Here is a 21351-nt window from a genome sequence, read left to right on the forward strand (position 1 = left end):
GAGAGGCGGGGGGGGGGGGGGGGGGGGGGGGGGGGGGGGGGGGGGGGGGGGGGGGGGGGGGGGCGGGGGGAGGGGGGGGGGGGGGGGGGGGGGGGGGGGGGGGGGGGGGGGGGGGGGCACTGCCCGAGGTCCCGGCCCTGACCACAGGCCGGGGGGTGTGGCACAGCAGCCTCAGGCACAATGGACACAGAGGACAAAGACGGGGCGGACTCCCTGGCCTGGGACGCAGGAGCACGGCTCCGCGATGACAGTCCCACTAGCCTGGGAGGAATTCTCGCCCCGGCGCCTGAGATTCCAGGGTCCTGCCAACAGCAACTCGTGGCACCACGAGGGCAGGGCAGGGGGGTGGGGGTAGGGGGCAGGACAAAGGGTGGGGCCACAGCCCACCCTGAAGGATGGGCGGGGGTCAGGCTGCAGCCCTGCCTAGCCTGGCGCAGAACCAGGGAGGCTGCTCCTCAAGGCAGGAGCGGCAGAACCGGGGGCGGGGTTTCTGAGCCAGTGGCGGCGCCCAGAGCACGGCTCCAGGGATGAACCCCACCTAGCAGAGGAGAGAAAGCAGAGCAGCTCTGCACCTGTAGGAGAGGCTCAGGGCCTTTGCACATGCTCTTCCCGCTGCCTGGACCACTCTCCTCAGACCCCACAGGGCTCCTCCCTTCACCTCCTTGCGCCTTCAGACAAATTCTCAGTGAGGCCCCTCCTGAACTTAAAATAGCAACGCCCAGATGTCAGCTCCCCAGGACACGGACTGCCGTGTTCTCGATCGTTCCCAAGCGCACAGAACTGCCCAAAAAGGAGCTGGGCTCATCAAGGCCTCTCCCTGCCCCTCCTCCACCACGTCCTGGGGACCCTGCCCAGCTAGCGGACCCTGGGGCGGCAGCAGGAGGTAGCTGCTGCCTGGAGTTCTCCCTACCCTGGGCCCGGGACCGGGTTCCAGGGAAGCCTCTGGGAGGCCCCCCACCTGCCCACCCGGACCCTGTGGAGCCCGGCATCTGGCAGCCAGACCCTCCTCCCAGGCTCTGGGGTACCACTCTCTGAGGGAAAGAGTCTGACCGAGCCCCAACTCCAGGGAAAGCTTGCTGTCCCTCTGCACCACCAATGCTGACACAGCAGGGGCTCCACGCTGACCGGCTCTACGTGGCACTGCCACAGGCCCAGCGGTCCCCACATGAGGGCTCCTGGGCCTCCTCAGCTGGGTGCACATTCCCTAGGCTCTAAGGCCAAAAAGACTCACCTATTTCCTGGCTGTGTGGCCCTGGACAAGTTACTCAACCTCTCTGAGCCTCCACTTTCTCATCTATAGAGTGAGTGGCCCCCACCTGCCATCTCACAGAATTCCTCTAAGATTTACAGAGATAGTAACAACCTAGAAAAATAGATAAACGTGCCCAGCCTAGAACAGATCCTGTGTGGAGTAAGTATTGTTAGGCCGATCCTGGCAAAACAGTACTTGCAGTACAGCCGGGCCCTTTCTCCCCAAATCCTGACCATGCCGTGAAGCGCCTGAACACAAGACACCAAGGTCAGAGAGGTGACGTGCTGATGCTCCGTCCAGCTGGTGACAATGCAACGGAACCCTAACAATAGTAAGTCCCGTGTGGGCGGGGGGCGGGGCAGCAGCCGAGGCGCTGTACAGTTCACACAGCCAGGCGGCGGCCCTGCTCTCCACCGCCCCCTTGTGGCCGGGGACTCCACTGCCACCTGCGGGAAGACCCGACAACACCAACCCCACCCCCACCCCCCATCCCCGCCAAGCAGAAAGCTCCAGGACCAGGACAGTGAGTCTAGTGGGGGCTCCTGGGAGCCACCGCCCTACATCCACTCCCTCGTTCCTTCATCCATTGCTGCCTCCCTCCCTCTCCATCTCAGGTCCTGCCTGCAGTGAACAAACCCTGCCCGTGTCCCCACCCGGTGTGTGCTGTGGGGGAGGGGGGGCCAACAGTGACATGTTCTGTCACCAAGACTTGTGGACAAAAACCGAACTGGGAGGAGGAGTCCGCGGTGGGGAGGAAGGCCGTTTTCGAGAGACTGGTCAGGGAAAGCCTCCCTGAGGAAGGGGCATCTGAGCAAAGGCCAGCGGGACGTGGGGGAACGGGCCGCACACGAGGCAGAGGGGAGGCCAAGTACAAAGGCCCTGTGGCTAGACGTGCTCAGCAGGTCTGAGGAGCAGAAGGCCCAGGTGGCCAGAACAGAGCGAGCAGACGGGATACGCGTGGGGCCTGGGGGCCGTGGGGGGCTCTGGCTTTACTCCGCACGAGGTGGGCAGCTTCCCCTGGGGCCGGGCAGACCAGGGCAGGGGCCACACTGGGGACGGAGCAGGGAGGCGGCCACGGAGGAGTGAAAAGCGGCGGCCTTCTGGGCACACTGAGGGCAGAAGCACAGCATCTGCTGGGGCGGGGGCGGGGGGTCTGTGTGTGAGCCGGGGCCCCAGACGGAAGGCGCACAGGGGCAGGCACCACCTGAGCCCAGGTGTGCGGAGCCCGGTCCGCAACTGCGGCACCTGCAGGCACTGCCAGGCACCGCCAGGCGGGCGCGGCACACAGGGCCCGGGCACCACTGCCCGCGAGGCCTCCAGGCCGGAGGCCCGGGCCCCTCTCCAGCCTCAATGTCCCCCCCTGGGCCCGGCACTCCCAGGTCCCTCCCGTCCGTGAACAGGACCACGGCCTCACGGCGGAGTCCACACTCCAAGGGCCTCAGGACAAGGGGCAGGCACAGGCCTGAGGGTCGGGGTGGATTCCAGGTCACCCCCATCGGCTCCCACGTGCGCCCCTGGAACCTGCGTCCAGAACAGCAGGCCTGGAGCTGCGGCAGCTTCCCACTCCCCCTCCTCACCCCCCCCTTCCGCCCACCCAGCAGCCAAAAGCAGGGGGGCATGACTCCACTTCTCAGACAGGGAAGCCGTGCTCCCAAGGTGGAAGGACGCTTCTGGGGTGCACAGCAAACAGCTGGGCCCAGACGCGCACCGTGTGTACTCAAGGAAGGCAGGCCGCACGGGCCCTGCAGAGTGTGGCTGTGCCCACGCAGAGATGGCACAAGGCAGCGCACCCAGCCCCCAGCGGGCCCCTGAGACCCTGCACGGGCCTGCCTACCAGAAAGGGCCCTGCAACCAGTGGGTGGCCGGGGCCGTGAGGGACATGTGCGCCCTGGTGGTGACATATTTCCCCGGGGCCTGGCCCACAAGAGGCCTGCTGTGGGTGCAAGCCCTGCTCAGTGCACCTAGGACCCTAGGCAAAGATGCAAAGGCCCTGACGGGTCCTGCAGCCGGGTGCCCAGGCCCTTGCAGCACCCATGGGCCCGCTGGGGCACAGGAGCTGCGGCACCCAGAGGAGGGAGGCCCAGCCAGAGCGCGCTGCGCACCCACTTCGCAGGTGCACGGGCTTGGGTGCGTTTGCCTGACTTGGCGACTCAGCACTCGCAGCTCCCTCTCCCATCCACTTTCCGGAACTATCGAAGTCACGCTGCGCACCCAGGCTGGCTGAGAAGACTTGGGCTCAGCTGCCGGGAAGCCAGCACAGGCCGCACCTGCTCCGCCAGAAATACCTCCCTCCCCAGCGGCCTCGGCTCCTGACCTCGTTTCTGTGAGGTGCCCAGAGCGCTTGCACCAGCCTCCCCAAGGTGCCACGACCAGGACAGAATGGCACCAAGGTCAGGAAGGGCGGGAAGGCACTGACCACCCACTCCCAGGCCAGTTCCCACCTCCTGCCCCCGCTGGCCAGACAGCAAGATCCAGGGTCTGAATGCCAGCGTCCCCAGCCTCTGGGACGGGGGCCAGGAGAAGCTGGGGGAGTCCAGGCACCCCACTGGCAGCCTGAAGAACATTCTTTGGGTGCTCATGTGACCCCGGGTCGGTCGCTGCAACCACACAAAGAGCAACCTGAAGGGGACACCGAACCAACACAGCAGGGACTCGATCTCTGCCCCCTGACCAGCGCTCACTGGCCGCCCCGCCCCCGCCCCCGCCCCCGCCCCTCCGCTCCCTAGGCCGGAACGGGCTGCACCTTCCGGGCCTCCAGGGGGCGCTATTCCGCCGGGAGCAGGGCTGCCGGGGCCTGTGCCCTTGGAAATGCGACAGCTGGAAGCCTCCAGCGGGTGCCTGCCCTGCCTGTGCCCAGCGCCGTGCCGAGGCCTCCACCGCCTGACTCACCCAGCCTCCCCGCGGTCCGTACGCGAAGGGCCGTGACCCCAGCTCTGCGGCTCAGAAACCAGAGGGCCCTCGCCCAAGGCACACAGCCAGGAGGTGCGCCACACCTGCCCGATCGGGCCCACGGCCCCGCCCACCAGCACGATGCCCACCGCGATGCCACACACCAGCAACACTCTGAAGCGTGGCCGGAGATGCTAACAGGAAGAAACGGTGGGCGGGGCCCCTGGGTCTGATCCCCTGGAAGGCAGCCCCTTCCTCCCCACTCGCCAACTCCGCAAACTAGTCTTGGAAGGTCCAGCCGTGCAGAACATGTCGCTTCCACGGGGAGTGCCCAGCGGGGAGCCCAAGGGCTGAGCCCGCCCCTCTGCAGGCCTCGGGCTCCCGCGGCCCGTCACCTCCTGACACCTCACACAGGTGCCCAGGCAGCCTCAGCAGCTGTCTCCTCGCGTCCTGCACGGTTTCCGGTCCCCCCGGGGGGCGGGGCCGGGGGAGTCCCCGACGCTGAGGGGGGGCAGTGCTGCCGCAGAGGCTGAGTCGCACCAGCCTCGCAGCCCAAGCCTCAGTGTCTCCATCTGGCCGATGGGAAGGTGTGGAAGAGGACCTAACAGAGAGGGTTCTCGTGGCCCACGTGGCCTAAGTCCCGCCCGGGGTCCCGACCCCGCTGAAGAGCCCTGGGCTGGGCAGCCTGGGCGGGGGACAGGGTCTCTGAAGGGGGAGCTGCAAACGCTCCCGGGGGGCAGATGGGGGCAGCCACCTCAGCCCAGGCTGCCTTCCTCAAACGGGCCCTGGCCCCTGGAAGCCCAAACCCACTCCCGGCGGGGCCTCAGCCCTTCCCTGCAGGGGCAACCCACCCCTCCTTGCCCCGCCCCCAGCCACCGCCAGCTCACACTGACCCTGTCAGATCAGCACTGTTACCCCATCTTACAATCAAGGAGGCTGAGGCTCAAGAACGCAGTCATCAGCTTGACAGCGCTCGCTACAAGCCCCAGCGGCAGGACCCCGTCTGATTTTTCCCCTTAGGACCACAGGCTCTTCCTGCAGGCTGTCCCTGGCCCCAGACCCTTGAGGGATCGCCCAGAGCTGCACCCCTGCGCCCCCCAGCCTGATCAAGGGAGGTGACCATGTCTGGTCTCTGCCTCTCTGAGCAGGAAGGTCCCTTCAGGCCAAGGCGCTGGAGGAGACAGGAGACCCTCAGCTCTGCAAGCACAGGCCGATGGGAGTGATGGGACGACCCCCCACCCACATCCACACATGGGGCCCAGCGGGGCAGGCGGGCCAGTCCACCCCAGAAATGCTTCTGGAATCGCCTGCTCTGGGACCCCATGGCCAGCCTCATACAGCTAGCACCTCCCGCGTGCTCACGAGGGACCGGACACCGAGGCACTTTCTCAACACAAATTATCTTTTACCCTTAATCCCCTTTTCCAGATGAGGAAACTGAAGCTCATTGGTTCACTGCATATTGACTGAACATCTACTACTGCGACATGCCAGGCACTGTTAAAGGCTCTGGGAATCCAGCTGTGGGAAGAGAGACAGAAATCTTGCCCAGGTGCAGCTGACATTTTAGCAGGGGGAATAAAGACAATCAAATAAAGCTGCACGTAATAGCAGAAGATGCCATGTGCCACAAGAAAGGGAGCGCAGGAAAAGGGGACCAGGAGTGGAAGGTAAAGAGGGGGCGTGCAGTTTTATACAAAGCGGTCAGGAAAGGCCTCCTGAGGAGACCTTGAGACCAGCCCTGAATGCAGGGGAGGAGAGAGCTGTTGAGAAATCTGGGGAAATCTGAGAAATCCAGGCAGAGAAATGGCCTGTGCAAAGGCCCTGAAGTTCAGCATTCTTGATGTGTTCAAGCAACAGTGTAGAGGCCTGTGGGAGGGAGGGAGCGAGAAGGGGTCTGGGGGGAGGTAACAGGTCGTGCAGGGACTTACCCTTCAGGTGAAGACTTCGGCTTCTATTCCTTTTTTTTTTTTTTTTTTAATGTTTACTTATTCTTGAGAGAGAGAGAGAGAGAGTCAGAGCATGAGCAGGGGAGGGGCAGAGAGAGGGAGACACAGAATCTGAAGCAGGCTCCAGGCTCTAAGGTGTCAGCACAGAGGCCGACGTGGGGCTCAAACCCACCAACCGTGAGATCATGACCTGAGCTGAAGTTGGACCCGCAACCGAGCCCCCCAGGCGCCCCCCAACTTCTATTCCAAGTGAGGTGAGACCCCTGGAGGATTCTGGGCAGAGCAGGGCAATGACCTGATGAGTTCTTAGAGGATCCTTCTGGACTACAGGGGAATAAGGGTGGAAGCAGGGAGCCCAGTAAGAAGCTATCGGAACAATTCTGTCAAGACAAAAGATGCCTTAGACCAAAGGGCTGGCCATCTACGGCCCAGGGGCCAACTCTGGTCCACCGCCTGTTTCTGTACTGACTAAAACAGTCCTTACACATCTAAGTGGTTGGGGAAAAAAATCAGAAGCAGCCTATTCTGCAGCACAAGGGAATTATGTGAAATTCAAACTCCAGCATCCACGAAGCTGTATCACAGGACCAAGGCCACGGCTCAACGGTTAGTGGACCGTCTGTGGCTGCTTTTTTACCACCTTCGAGCTGAGAAGATGTCACAGGCCGTGCAGTCACAAAGCCCAAAGTGTTTACCACCTGCCCCTCACGGATAAAGGCCGCCGACACCAGGCCTGGGCCTGGGCTCATGAGAAGGGGCCGTATTCCAGGCGCACCCGCTGAGCTACAGGGTTTGTTGACCGCCGCACAGGAGCCGGGAGACAAGCAGTCACCCAGCCCCGGGAGGCTGGAAGTGCCATTACTGGGGTGGTGAAGTGCAGGTCCGAGGGGAAGTCTGCAGCTCAGGTTTGGGCACCGTTCGGTCTGAAATGCCCACAGCCCCGCAGAGAGACCGCACAAGGTTGGGGGGGGGGGGGGCGGCGATGTGGAACCTCCACAGGCCTCTTCTGCTGGCGGAGAAGCTCCCACTCAGTCTCTCAGGAAACGCTTACTGGGCCCCTCCGTGTGCTGGGCCCTGGCTGGGTGCCGGGCCTGATGAACCGGAAGACGTGTGTGTGTGACAGCAGTGTGCCGAGCACTGGTGCAGCTGAGTGAGGCCGTGCTCCCCAACTGGTCCTGCTCACACTCAAGGGGAACACGGGCAAAGCATCTATCACGTAACATGAGGTCAGGAAAATACCAGGTGCTGTGAAGGGAGACTGGGGGGACCCAGAGCACCACAGGGAGTGGTCCAGGAAAGCCACTCCAAGCTAGTAGTATTTGGGCCACAGCCTGCATGAAGCCAAAGCCAGCACCAGCCTGAGGCTCCCTGTAGGAAGTGCAAAGGCCCTGAGGCAGCAGCGAGTTAGGCAGTGCTCTGGAACAGCCGGAGGCTGGAACAGATGGACCTGAGGGTGAGCAGCTGAGGAGGAGGCCGGAGTGCAGGGAGGCCCAGACAAGCACCTGGGGAAGTCGCTGGAGCGCCCCCACGTGCTCTGGCTTTGAGACAGATGCCTCCCGCTGCGGCTGCCACGAGCAAGCGCTGAAGCACACAGCAGCGAGTCTCAGGAACAACACAGGCCAGAGACTCGCCGGGGCCTGGACTAGGGCACAGAGGTGACAAGTGGCAAAAGACACTCTAGTTCCTGGATCCTCGGACACCACTGATGGAGACCAAGCCGCCAATTTCAGGGGGGACGGGGGCGGAGAACTCTCTTTGTAAATATGAGACGTGCACACACCAGTCGTAAGACGCAGCCCAACTCCAGGTGAAGGCAGCTTCTGGGACGGAGGGAGGAGAACACTAACAGGTAAGAGGATTTCGGAGGAGGAGGGCAGGGCTTCCCGAAGGTTTAACAGGCCCGCCAGCATCTTTAAAGGGAAAGGTGAACTAAGAGGGGTTCCCGCCGCTGACGGGGGCCCAGGGAGATGCCGGGCTGTCTTCGCACCTGCAGCTTTGCCTGCGAGCCGCACCTGAGTCCCACGGGCCGCTCTGGGCGGCAGCAAAATGAAGCGAGGGAGAGGAACCCGAGTTCTGCAGGCACGTGCTTCCCCGTGCCTTCTCTCCCCATGCGGTGTCCCCAGGCCCAGCCGCCGGGGAGGCCGGCAATGATGTCACTCCCACAAGCCGTCCACGAAACGCCAGGCGAGTCAGAAGAGTCAGAAGGTGCAGGCCAGGCCCCACGCCTAAGACGGTGCCGGGAGGGGCCTGGCAGGAAACATTCTTGGGGTGTGGTGATCGTGGCTTCGCCCCACCCACGGGATCCCCACCTCATCCTCACCTGAGTTCAGGTAACTTTGGGGTCAAAAGGGGGGGGGGCAAATTCCAAAGTGCCAAAAGATGACCGGTGACCAGCTTCACGACGGAAGGGCGGGCAGGAGCCCCGGCTAAGGCGGTGATGCCATCCACACATGCTCAGGGCCAGCACTGCCAGCCCCAAGGGGCAGGGGCGCGAGGGTCCTCCCTCCTCATCCAACCGCAGTGTCTCTGGGGAGGGGGACTTCAGCGATGTGGCTGCGGGTCCTCCCTTCCCATCCCCCCTGTCCGGGGAGGGGGGGCCTTCAGCGATGTGACTGGCTGCCTGAGCCTGGCCGGCATCTGGCTCTGCAGGCCCATCTAACAGACGTGCCCACGATCACCTGTCCCACTGAAGCCCCCGCTAGGCGCCGGGGCTCACAGACAGCAAGGGCTCAAATACACGAAGAAGCGACAGGGGTGGCGGGTGTGGCCTGGGGGGTCAGCGGGGGGACCTCTCAAGAGGAGCTGACATTCAAGGGATTCCCAGAGGGGAGGGCAGAGCCATCTCTCCTGCCACGCTGGTACTCAGCACAGGGGTGCTCGACTCCACCCAGGCCCAGGGGGGACGGTGGGTGGTCCCCATCCCCAGCCAGGAGGTTCTGTTAGACTTCATCCTCTGGGGCAGTAATTTTCCACAACATGCTGTTCCAGACGGTGCGTGTCTCCCCAAGAACTCTGATACCCCCCTCACTCCCCACAAGGAGATATGTCCCAGCCCGCCCTCCCCCCACTGCCCCACCCTTCTCCTGAGTCAGACTCTTGAGGGGTCCTGGAGGGGGAGCCCCCACAAGAGGGGAGCTGCTTCCTGACGCCATGGGGCGCTCCAGTGCCTGCCCCGAACTCTGGCCAACCCGCCCTCCCCACCCCCCCCCCGGAGGACAGGCAGCGTTCCCACGGGCCCCACCGCAAATTGGCGTGGGCCCAGTCAGCGCTCCCCGGCCCCCATAAAGAGGAAAAACAGAGCTCAGAAGGGCCCAGACAATGGCACAATCCCTGCAGCCTGCAGGGCCAACTGAATGGCCCAGGGACTCTGCTTACATAAGAGCCTGGTTCGAGCAGGGACAGGGACCGGGCTGTGCCAGCCTGCCAGTCACTGTGACCTACTGAGAGGCTCTTTATCCCTCAGAGAGCTAGGAAGGGCGCCTGGCCTGGTGGGGCGGTGGCATCGGGGAGCCCCCAACACGGCCCACCCCCACCAGTCAGTAACAAGGCTGCTGCGCATTTGTACCACACAACGAACAGCAGGACACCAAGGCCCCTCCCCTCAGGACTTACAAATAACGGCCGTCTTAAAGTTGAAGTTTTAGGCAAAATCAACAGAGAAGGGACCTCACCACCCTCAGGACAAAGTCCACAGGTCAGCCTCATCACTCAACATGGACCACCCACAAAGTCGGGCCTCCCGGCCTCTGCACGTGCTGTCCCCTCAGAGGCTGCGTTAGTCCCAGTCTTCCCAGTGAGTGACAGGTACAGAGAAATGGGACAAATGAACAAATAAGTGGAAGCCCACCACCGGAGAGCGCTCGGAGCAGGACAACCTGCAAGCATCCTGCACAGCCAGGGACAGGCCGAGGACAGGCCGAGGACAGCAGGGACAGGCCGAGGACAGGCCAGGGACAGCAGGGACAGGGCAGGGACAGGCCGAGGACAGCAGGGACAGGCCAGGGACAGGCCGAGGACAGCAGGGACAGGCCAGGGACAGTAGGGACAGGCCAGGCACAGGCCAAGGACAGCAGGGACAGACCAGGGACAGGCCGAGGACAGCAGGGACAGGCCAGGGACAGGCCGAGGACAGGCCAGGGACAGTAGGGACAGGCCAGGGACAGGCCAAGGACAGCAGGGACAGTCCAGGGACAGGCCAAGGACAGCAGGGACAGGCCAGGGACAGGCCGAGGACAGGCCGGGGCCAGCAGGGACAGGCCAGGGACAGGCCAAGGGCAGGCCAGGGACAATAGAGACAGGCCGGGGCCAGCAGGGACAGGCCAGGGACAGGCCGGGTGCGCAGCGTGGGGAGCAGCAGGGTGGGCTGGACCCGGGGCTCGCGGCCAACGCCGTAAGAAGCCAGCTTCCCTAGGCCGGACCCAGTAAGGACTGGCTCAGCCCACCGCGTGGGATGCGGTTCCCAGCCAGGCCCCCGCAGCAGCCCCACGCTCACCCCTCCGCTGCCCGCTGACCAGCGGGAGAAGACGCATCTATTCACCAGGTCAGCCACTCAGCAAGGGGACAGTGGCCAGAGGCTGGGGAAGCTGCAGGGACGAGACACAGAGAGGCCCTCCTGGCCTCACGAGCTCACAGAGTGACCATGAAGCACCGAAGGGAAATCACAACCACGGCCAGCGGTGGGCCAGGAGAAAAGCAGGGTGTGTGGGGGGGGCGTCGTCCTCCAGGTAAGGTGGTCCAGGAAGGCCTCTCCCTGCAGGACAGCTGCTGAGCTCACAACAGTGCGTAGGGACCAGGGAAACAGGAAACAGGCAGGTGCGCAGGGCAGGAATGGGCCTGGGGATTTGCGGAGACGACCCACCCACCCGAAGTGTCCACTTCCTAGGATGGTTCTTTGTCACGGTACATCCAAAAAGGGGTTCTGACTGTGCCTCCACTTCACCAGGGGTCAGCCCATAGAGGAAGAGGCTGTCCCCAAATATGACCCCCATGGGAGTGACAGCATCTCAAAACCCATCAAGGGCCCGTCCTCCACCCTTGGGCACACTCTTCAGCACGACTCCATCTCCAGCAGGGGGTTCAGTGTAGGAAGCCACCACGGCCTCGCCCACGGGCAAGGTTACGGCTTGCAGAAGAGGCCACGAGCAGAAAGCATCCCAGTCCCCCCCCATCTGTGTGTGACTTGTCCTTACCCTCCTAATGCCCCGTGTCCTGACTCAGGCCGGAAGTGCGCTGGCCACTTTACACTCCCCAGTGGCCCCCCAACACGGGGGTCCTTATCCTGGCTTCGTGGGCGGGAAAACTGCAGCTCAGGCAGGAAGAAGTGTCCCAAGGGCAGGCCCGGGGGCCTCCAAAGACCACATCCTTCACAGCCACACACTCCTCCTTCCCTCAGAGCACAAGCGCCGGGCCCACCCACAGTGAAGCCCACCTGGGTCTACCAGAATCCTGGCTCTGCCACTCGCTGCGGACTAAGGGGCGTGGCCTCACTGGCCTGCGCCCCAGCCTCCCCATCTGCCGGAAAGAACGGTCCCTACCTCACAGGCTCATCACCAGGGTTAAATGAGTTATCAGCTGGAAAACGCTTACCGCGAGTACCACATTGGTGTGGCGTCATGAGGTGGCGGCAGCTCTGGCTGTCCCCGGCTACTAAAACATCCTCTGCCGCCACTGGCAATACCAGCAGGAGGGTGCTAAGACCTAGGCTGAGCCAGGCCAACCAGCCCGCGGTCTGGCCACACCTGTCAGAGAGAGTGCAGGGATTCCCAACCAAACTCAAGTGTTGAGTCCCTTCCTGGCACAATCCCCACTCTGGGCTGTTAAGTCACCACTAACCTCCCCTCAAGAACCAGTTATGCAAGAGGCTCCCCGGGTCCCACCCCGCGCTCACCCAGGCCCGCCCCGTCCACCACTCCAATCTTCCCACTCCCCCACCCCCAGCAACCTCAGCCCCTCCCCTGCCCCACTTCCCTACCTAGGCCCCACCTCCCCAGCTAGGCCCCACTCCCCTGCCTAGGTCCCGCCTTTCCCACCTCGGTCCCACCTTTCCCACCTCGATCCCACCTCCCCTGCCTAGGCCCCGCCCTCCCCACCTCCCCTGCCTCGGCCCCACCTCCCCTGCCTCAGCCCCACCTCCCCTGCCTCGGCCCCGCCTTTCCCACCTCGGCCCCACCTCCCCTGCCTAGGCCCCGCTTTTCCCACCTCCCCGACCTAGGCCCCGCCCTCCCCACGCCACCCTACCCAAGGCTCTGGGCCTGAGGTACACCAACAGAAGGTCTTTAAACCTCACTTTCCTGGTTTGCCAAACCCAATCTGGCTCTTCCCTCTGGAACGCCCAGGGGCAGCCCATCCAATTTTAGGGCCTAGCACTCCACACTGATGGACCCACAGAGCCCCTCCCACTCTCCCTCCAGGGACGCTTTGTCCTCAGAACAATGACCCGGCACAACACAGCCGGGTCACCAGCAGCTTCTGGAAGCAGCAGCAGAGACAGAAACTGGAAAGGGGCAAAGCCAGGGCTCACGCCTAGCTACATGGTCTCCTGACTCTGTGACCTTCGTCAACTTAATTTGCTTCTCTGAGCCTTGGTTTCCTTGTGTGCCGAGTAGAATACTCGTGCCGGCCGGATCACCTGTGCTTGCGCCCATCTGTCCTCTTCTACAGATGAGCAATCAGTCAGACAGGCCTGGGTCTGGATCTCCTCTCTGCCACTACATGACCTTGGGCAAGTTCCTTCACCTGAGCCTTAGGTTCCGTACCCACAAATGTGGGGACAAAGAGGACCCACCTCTCAGGTTTTCGGAGGGCCAAAATAAATGTGACCTGTCCCTGCTCTTAATCCAGCAGGACTGAGTATCCAGCCCAAGAAGTGGAGATCACAACCAGCACCCCAGCCTGTCTGCAAATGCAAAACCAACCCCAAAGGCATGTCTGGAAGGCTCGATCCATCGATCGGGGATGCACCTTGCAGACGGGTGTGTGAAGGGGCCACGTGGTCCCCCTCTCAGAACACCAACACCTCTGCAAACAGGCACTGCGCTGGAGCTACAATAGTCAGAGACCCGCACATAAAACAGGGGCTCAACATCCAGACAAACCCTAATTATCCCTCACCTATTCCAAAAGGCCACAGGAATTCAGAAGAAAAAAGTACAAAAAACAAAACAAAACAGCAGACACCCAAGATCCCACCTCCCAGATTTAAAAGATATTTACATCAGATTCCTTTTTTTGTTTTTTTAAATAAAACAGATATAGTGGGGGCCCCTGGGTGGCTCAGTTGGTTAAGCGTCCGACTTTGGTGCAGGTCATGAGCTCACAGTTCATGAGTTCAAGTTCCGCATCAGACTCTGTGCTGACAGCTCAGAGCCTGAAGTCTGCTTTGGATTCTGTGTCTCCCTCTCTCTCTGCCCCTCCCCCGCTCACACTCTGTCTGTCTCTCAAAGATAAATATTTTCAAAAAAAAGGTTTTTTTAAACACACATAGCTGAAAGCCTCCCACACCCCTTTTCTCTCCACTCCCTCTACCCAAGCAACGGTTCCTCTAACGGTGTGATTCCCACCTATTTCTGACCTCTTATCGCAATGTATCCGTTTATTATGTACACATCCATAGGCAGTACCTATAAATCTCGTTTGGTACTTTTTTAAATGTATAGACTCTTTCGCAGCTTGCTTTTTTCCACTCAGAGGGATGTCTGGAGATTCATTAAAGGACTGGAAAATGAAACTAGCTATTTTTTTCATATAATGGAATTGGGCACAACAGTTAAAATGAATGAACCAGGAGTACCTGCAGCACCTCCCCCCCCTTTTTTTTTTTAACATTTTATTTATTTCTGAGAGAGAGACAGCGTGAGCAGGGGAGGGTCAGAGAGAAAGGGAGACACAGAATCTGAAACAGGCTCCAGGCTCTGAGCTCGCTGTCAGCAGAGAGCCTGACGCGGGGCTGGAACCCACTAACCGTGAGATCATGACCTGAGCCGAAGTCGGCTGCCCAACCAACTGAGCCACCCAGGCGCCCCAGCACCTCCCCTTTTATGCATACCCCTTGATGATGTATTTCCAGCAACTTTCTAGTGTTCTTTAATACTGACCTTTGCTCTCCCAATTAAACAGGCTAATTAAACATTTGCCCCAAGGAGCAGCCACAGGAAAGCTCAAAATGGTTAATCCAGCTGCTCTGGTTGCACAGGTTATTTATTGAGTGGCAGAGCCGGGCTTCAGCCCCAGGCCTGTGCCAAGCCCACACACTTGTGACACCATTAAATGTGGGTCTACTTTCTCCTTAGTTTTGCCCTTCCAGCCTAGTTTTCTGGTGCTAAACAATTGCCTCTAGACCACAACTCTTTCCTTCCACAACTTTCACATGCTTATTCCCGTGCAACTAGTGGAAGCAAAACTTGCCTGAAGCAGGTACTATGTGGGTCCTGGATTCTTTGCAAAATCAGCACCAACAGAGCTAAGTTCTTTGGGGAATGGAAGATCTTACATAAGGGCAGTGGGGACCCCGAAGGATGAGGCTTCCTCATCTCCAGGTACCCATCTGAAGGAAATGGGCAGCGACCTGGGCTCAAGGAGGCTGAGAGGGACTGATCTTCCCCAGAATTAACAGACACATTTATAAGACACAACAGCTGTTTCTCCAGTTTCGACTGGGATCATTACTTTGAGTGCTCATCTGTAATGACAAAAACAGCAATAGGGAGGAAGGGAGGGAGGAAGAAGGAAGCAAGGAAGGAAGGAAAGAATCCTGTAGCTTAGCACAAGAGGCTCTCTTATCAACCCTGATCTGACCCCAAGGCAATCCCAAGGCCACCTTCAGCCTTCCAAGGAACCAGCTGCAGCCAGGGCCCAAAGGTGACCCGTTCTATCTGCTTCATCTCAACTAGGCCACTGAAGGGATACTTTTTCCTCCCAGATCACAGAGGGAAGACTGGCAGCCATGGTAAACTGTTACTGACAGAGCAACAAATCTCTCCTCTGGCTGGAATCCCAAAGGCCACAACCTCAGCCCTCAGCCCTTGTTAACGCGCTGTGTGACACTCCGCGCAGACCACATTTTTTGAGCATCACTGCTACCGTTTGTAAATTGCCCTTCATCATCTCGAGGTCTCTCTTGGAGCCACCAAGGTCTTGTGAGGGAGGTGAGACCCTCCGTGGACAGGGGTTCACTTGGGGGTGAAGGATGGGCTTAGTCTCAAACAGAAACATATTCTTTGATGAAGGTATTTGAAACCTTTACTCAAACTTTGTCAAATGGGAGTGAAAGCATCCATACGATGTTCACTGTTCTGCGAGGGACACTTGTCAGGGACACTTGCTTGCTGCAAAAATGGGCCGGGAGACAAGCATTCCTCCCACACAGAAAGTGGAGCTGTCGCCTCAGAGTGTACTTGGCAAACGTTAGCAGAAAATGACAATGAGAACACAGCAAAATAATCTTTTTCCCTCCAAGGTCACTTTAAAGCTCCCTCTTCCTTCTGGGAGGAAAAAGCTTTCAATATGGTAGACCTCCACTCCAAGCCACAGGCCTCCGCGTGCGCCCAGCTTCTGGAACAAACATCCTCACCCCAAGGGTCCTCAGAGGCCTACCTGACCTGACTGCTAACTCACAAAACTAAACCTCCACTTTGCAAAATGCCCCGTGGATCTTACTTCCTGCATCTTTCACACCGTGGCTTCTTCTCCAGGAGTGTAAGAGGCTTTGCGAGGGAAAGCTGTATTAGAACTTTATTCTATAATCATAAAGTTGAATGGGGCATGAGGGATCATGGAATTCTACCTCCTCATTCTTGATACTGTGTCAAAAATGAGCAACGACTTCTAGGTTTCAAAGATTCTGGGTAAATTAGCAATAAGTAAAAATAAAAATGAAATGAAATAACACTAAAGGGGGCAGACACAGGTAGTGGTATGTATGTATGCAACTTGTGAATAAAAACAAGAGCTCTCTCCTTTCACTTAAACGTGAGATACCTAAGGTAGTCAAATCCATAGAGGTAGAAGGTAGTATGGGGGTTGCGGGCAGAATGGGGAATAAGGAGTTAGTGCTTAATGCGGACAGAGTTTCAGTTTTGCAAAAACAAAAGAAAAGAGTTCTGCAAATGGATGGAGGTGACGGGTGCACAATACAGTGAACGTACTTAATGCCGCTGAGCTGTACACTTACAAATGGCTAGATAGTGAATTTTATGTTATGTGTGTTTTGCCACAATTTTTTAAACTGAGGAGAAAGGAAAAAAGAAAGAAATCTCTACCTGCTAGTTTTCGTTTGGGGGCCAGTATGGCCTAGGGGCTGGCAGCTAAGACTCTGGAGTCCTGAGTTTCTCTCTCTGTTCTCTCTCTATGCATTTACAATCTGGGGGCCTTTGGGCAAGTCATTTGACATCTCTGAGACTATTTCTTCATCTGTAAAAATGGGAATGATAATAATAGTCCCCAACCTCATAGGCCTATGAGGATAAGAAATTAACAGAATCTCATAACACAAGAGTAATCACACGCTAAGATGTTATTATGCGTTTTAAGAATAAATTAGTTTATTACTTAATGTTACCTAAGAGTCAGTATTGATCCAATAATTAAATTATTCATATTATATTACGAACTAGGTCGATAAGCGCATCAGAACTTCGTTTTAAGGAAAAAAAAAAAAAAAGAACTTCGTTTGAAGGGAAAAAGCAGCCCAAGTTAGGAGTCAGGACACCTAGGCTTCAAGAATGGCTGTGGGCGTGAGATTTCTGCCAGGTGGCACGCAGGGACTGACTGCAATAATCTCTTAGGTTACCAAATGGCAATATCAGTTTTGCTACTGGGCGAGAGCCCAGCCCGGATCCGCACATCCCTCACCTACTTAGCTTTTTGGCGACGTCCCGGACGAGGTAAAGGGTCCAAAGGTCGTGCCACAGGGCGGACTGCAAAGCCCCTTCTTAAGCCTGAGGAGGTAGCATGGTGCTAGGCTTGTGAAAGACCCCCTCTAATCCGGAGCAAGGGTCCCGCACTTTTGTTCCTCCCCTGGGGGAAGCTGCAAGGAACCTGCAAGCTTCCCAGATCCTGCAAAGACCCCAAGAAAAGGCAACCCCAAAACAAGCCTGGGTTGCAGAATTATAAATACCCCTTGCACATGCGCACTGCGATTTACGAGTGGCCCCGGGACACACCGCGCGCCCACTGCGCCTGCGCCATCCCGCTGGCCCTTTGGGACACAGCACCAGAAAGGGGGTCCCACGGTCCCGCGAAGAAGAAAAACGAATGCGTCTGCGGCGGCCGCTCGGCCTCGGTTTCCTCGTTCCTTACCTCATAGTGCTTCATGGCTCCTTCACACGGCCCCTACTAATCCTGCTGCCGCTGCTGCCTACCTGCGCGCGACAAGGAACAGAGTCCCTCACGCGCTCGCAACCGCCGCGCGAGACTAACATCGGTTCCGCGTCCGCCCCGCCCCTCCCCGCCGCGAGCCCCCCTACAACCAATCAGCGCGCGGGGCGCTCACCTTCGACCCCGCCCCGCGGGGGCAGATCTTGAGCAAGGACTAGCCGCTCTCGCCGCAAGGCTGGCCAATCAGCTTGCGGGACACACCGAGGGGGGCGGGGGCAGGGCCTCACTGGGAAGAGCAGAAAGGGTGTTCGGCCACCCACCAATCAAAATGAGGCCTCGGCCCCGCGCGCCCCTCGCCCGCCCCTCGGTGGCGTCGCTGTGGAAACCGAAGGAAGCGACGGTTACCGTAAAGCTGGGGGCGGGAGCAAAAAGTTGAGTGACAGTGAGGGCGGCATCCGCATGGCTGGCGGCGCGGCTGTGTGAACTCCCAGGTGGGCGCCCCCCTGGGTAACGGGGAGCAACCAGAAAGGGATAGGAGCTGGGGGCGTGTGCTTGGGCGCCTGGATGGAGACGCCTATCCGGCGAGGGGACCCCCCATCTGTCGTGAATGGGAGGGGAAAAAAGGGGAAATGAAATGACGAAAAGTCCCCTGGGATCCCCCAATCTGCAACCCGAGCCCGAGCCCCATTCGGGGAGGGGAGGGGCCTTCCCTGCCCTTTTCAAGTGCAAGCCCCGCCCCCCCCTTGCCGGCCCCATAGACCGAGGGTCCACACTTGTCCACCTGTGCTGTGCAGTGTGGTCACCACCGGTCACATGTAGCTAGTGAGCCCTCGAAATGTGGCTGGTTGATGCAAATTGAGGTGTGTTATAAAAGGAAAACACACTCCGACTTCAAAGACTTCGTATGAAAGGGAGAACGTAAAATAAAAATCTCATGAATACCTTTTAGGTTAATTACAAGTTGAAAGGATAACATTTTGGATATATTGGATTAAAACAGATTATTAAAATTAAGTTCCAGTTTCTCTTTGCCTTTTCTAACATGCCTGGTAGAACATTTAGAATCACAGACCTGGCTTGCGTTTGTGGTTGGCAGTTGTGCCTTTACCGCACAGTGCTGGTCTGGAGGCATGCCACGCTTTTGCTACTTAGTCGTGAGCAGCCTGAGAAAATTGTATACCGCCTCATTCACACACGCACGCACGCACGCACGCACACGCACCCAAGATTTCAGGACACAGTAAGGAGTGAGTAGCACCTGGCACACGCCCTCACCTTCTCTCCTTTCTCCTGGTTCCAGACCCTGCCCCGAGCCTTCATCAACTGTTGAACCCTTGGGACCTTACAGGCCTGACATCAGAGATGGTGGTGAGAAGTCCTCAAAGGTAAATCACTGATTCACCTGGGAGCAGGGTGGGGCAAGGTGAGTCAGTGCTGAGCACTTAGTCATCCAGGTTTCGTTCTGGAAACTTCTGAAGCTACAGCTTTTGGGAACCTGGGACTCCCAGTGAAGGAAGCCAAGGTTGTGGTCTTCAGAAACACAATGTCTTTTTCACCAAGTCTATCTGGGCAAACGAGGTGAAAACCTATAGGTGTTTTCTAATTGTGCTTTCAAAACCACAGATCTTTATCTATTGGCAACCAACTCAGGGTATCTTGAGATCCTTTGTGTCCTGACAGGCTTCACTCCCTGCCCTCCCTGAGGGGGGACCGGAGAAGTAATCATAGAACCCAAAAGTTAAAACCCTACCAAGATGAGTTACTTGAGGCATCTAACTGTGAAGTGCTCAGGGGCACATTTGAACTCCTACAACTTAACCATGTTTTGCTACTTTGCCTGTCAATTTCCAGCTTCTCTAATGTGGGCTGGGTCCGTCCGTCCGTATGTCTTCTGCAATGCTGCGTTGCGGCCAGTGAGGTGTGTGGGGTCCAAACAGATGTCATTTTGGAGAGAGTCCACGTGCATTCCTATGGACTCAGAACCTCCTGGAATGTACCTTTCGAGACCGTTTTCCTGAGCCCCACACTCACTCAAGAGGCACCAAATTATTCTGTGATCCCACCATGTCGTGTGCCCTTGCTGGAATAACTTCCAGCCTCTCCTCACTCACAAGAAGCTCATAGAAAGGCAGGATCCAGCCCAGAAAGGAGAATTCTTCTTTGTTTTTCATGGCTATTGCAGGTGCAAGGACCCCTTATTGACCTTGTCTGGCTTCCAGTAGCCAGGCTGTCAGTGGAAATAACACCCACCTTCAGAATGAAGACTGGCCACTTTGTTCAAACCGTTTATGATACTGTACTGAGTGAGGCTTTCACTGTGCCTGTCAGTTAAGGGACAGCTGGACCCTCCTTGTGCCCCCAGCATCTCCAGCACGATGGCTAATTCATAACAGTCACAGTCCACGTTTGTTGTGCCCACTGTGACAAGCCCCGTCAGGCGATTTCCCAAGGGGAAATTGCAGAAAAGTCTGGTGCAGCGGCCACACGGAAGGATGAGCGAGGGCTCCTTGGATCTCGGGTCTGGTGGAACCCAGGGTCATCTGGATGATGACACTCTGGTGTGTCTGTCTCCCAGGCACCTTTTGTATTTCCCACATGTGAGGAAGGTAGGATCTTGATCTCTCTGGGAACCTGGCTTGGCTTGTTTTGGAGTATTTGATGGAGCTGGCTCAGAGCTGTGTGAGAGAAGGCAAAGCCTAGAGCAGACAAGCCAGGGCTGGTTAGCAACTTTCCACTGTGTCAGGAATCCCAGACAGAGGCTTCCAGAGTCCTACCCTGTCTTGCCTTCTTTAAGTCCATAGAGTTTTATTCTTTCAAAGTCCTACCCTGTCCTGCCTTCTTTCTTTTTTTTTTAACATTTTTTAAATGTTTATTTTTAAAAATTTTTTAATGTTTTATTTATTTAAAAAAATTTTTTTTAATGTTTTGTTTATTTCTAGGAGAGAGAGTGAGACAGCGTGAGCAGGGGAGGGTCAGAGAGAGAGGGAGTCACAGACTGAAACAGGCTCCAGGCTCTGAGCTGGCAGTCAGCACAGAGCCCGACGCGGGGCTCGAACCCACGAACCGCGAGATCATGACCTAAGCGAAAGTCNACCCACGAACCGCGAGATCATGACCTAAGCGAAAGTCGGACGCTTAACCGACTAAGCCACCCAGGCGCCCCAATGTTTTATTTATTTTTGAGAGAGACATAGATACAGCGTGAGCAGGGGAGGGTCAGAGAGAGAGAGAGAGGGAGTCACAGAATCTGAAGACAGGCTCCAGGCTCTGAGCTAGCTGTCAGCACCAAGCCCAACGCGGGGCTTGAACCCACGAACCGTGAGATAATGACCTGAGCCAAAGTCGGATGCCTAACCGACTGAGCCACCCAAGCGCCCCATAAATGTTTATTTATTTTTTGAGACAGAGAGACAGAGCTTGAGGCAGGGAGGGGCAGAGAGAGGGAGACACAGAATCCAAAGCAGGGTCTGAGCTGTCAGCACAGAGCCCAACTCAGGGCTTGAACTCACAAACTGTGAGATCATGACCTGAGCCGAAGTCGGACGCTTAACCGACTGAGCCACCCAGGCGCCCCTGTCTTGCCTTCTTTAAGTCCATAGAATTATTTTTCTTTTTATTCAGCTATAATTTACATACAGTAGAATTTCCCTTTTATAAGGTACAGCTTAGAATATATATAGCTGTGTCACCATCATCACACTCCAGATGTAGGAAATTTTCCATCATGCCCCAAACTCCCCCGTATCCCTTTGTAGCAGATTCCAGCCCCTGGCAGCCACTCATCTGCTTTCAGTCCCAACACTTTTACCTTTCCCAGAATGCCTTATAAAATGGAATCACGGCAGCCTTTCAAATCTGGCTCCTTTCACAACCATAAGTCATTTGAGGTTCATCTGCCTTGTTTTCTGTACCAGTAGCTTGGTCCTTTTTAATGGCTGAGTAGTATTC

At 57.8% G+C, this 21351-nt stretch overlaps 1 protein-coding gene across 1 annotated transcript in view; it reads right to left on the reverse strand.

Annotated features, from left to right (window-relative positions):
- Positions 1-17513, reverse strand: part of TECR (trans-2,3-enoyl-CoA reductase) — a 23633-nt gene extending 6120 nt beyond the window's left edge. The window contains exon 1 of the mRNA XM_039252226.1: positions 17386-17513. Coding sequence (XP_039108157.1) covers positions 17386-17400 — 15 coding nt within the window. The 5' untranslated portion in view covers positions 17401-17513. The remainder of the gene's footprint in view (positions 1-17385) is intronic.
- Between the last annotated feature and the right edge of the window lie 3838 nt (positions 17514-21351).

Source organism: Hyaena hyaena, unplaced genomic scaffold, assembly GCF_003009895.1.
Source record: "Hyaena hyaena isolate Hyena2069 unplaced genomic scaffold, ASM300989v1 scaffold_414, whole genome shotgun sequence".
NCBI lineage: Eukaryota > Metazoa > Chordata > Mammalia > Carnivora > Hyaenidae > Hyaena > Hyaena hyaena.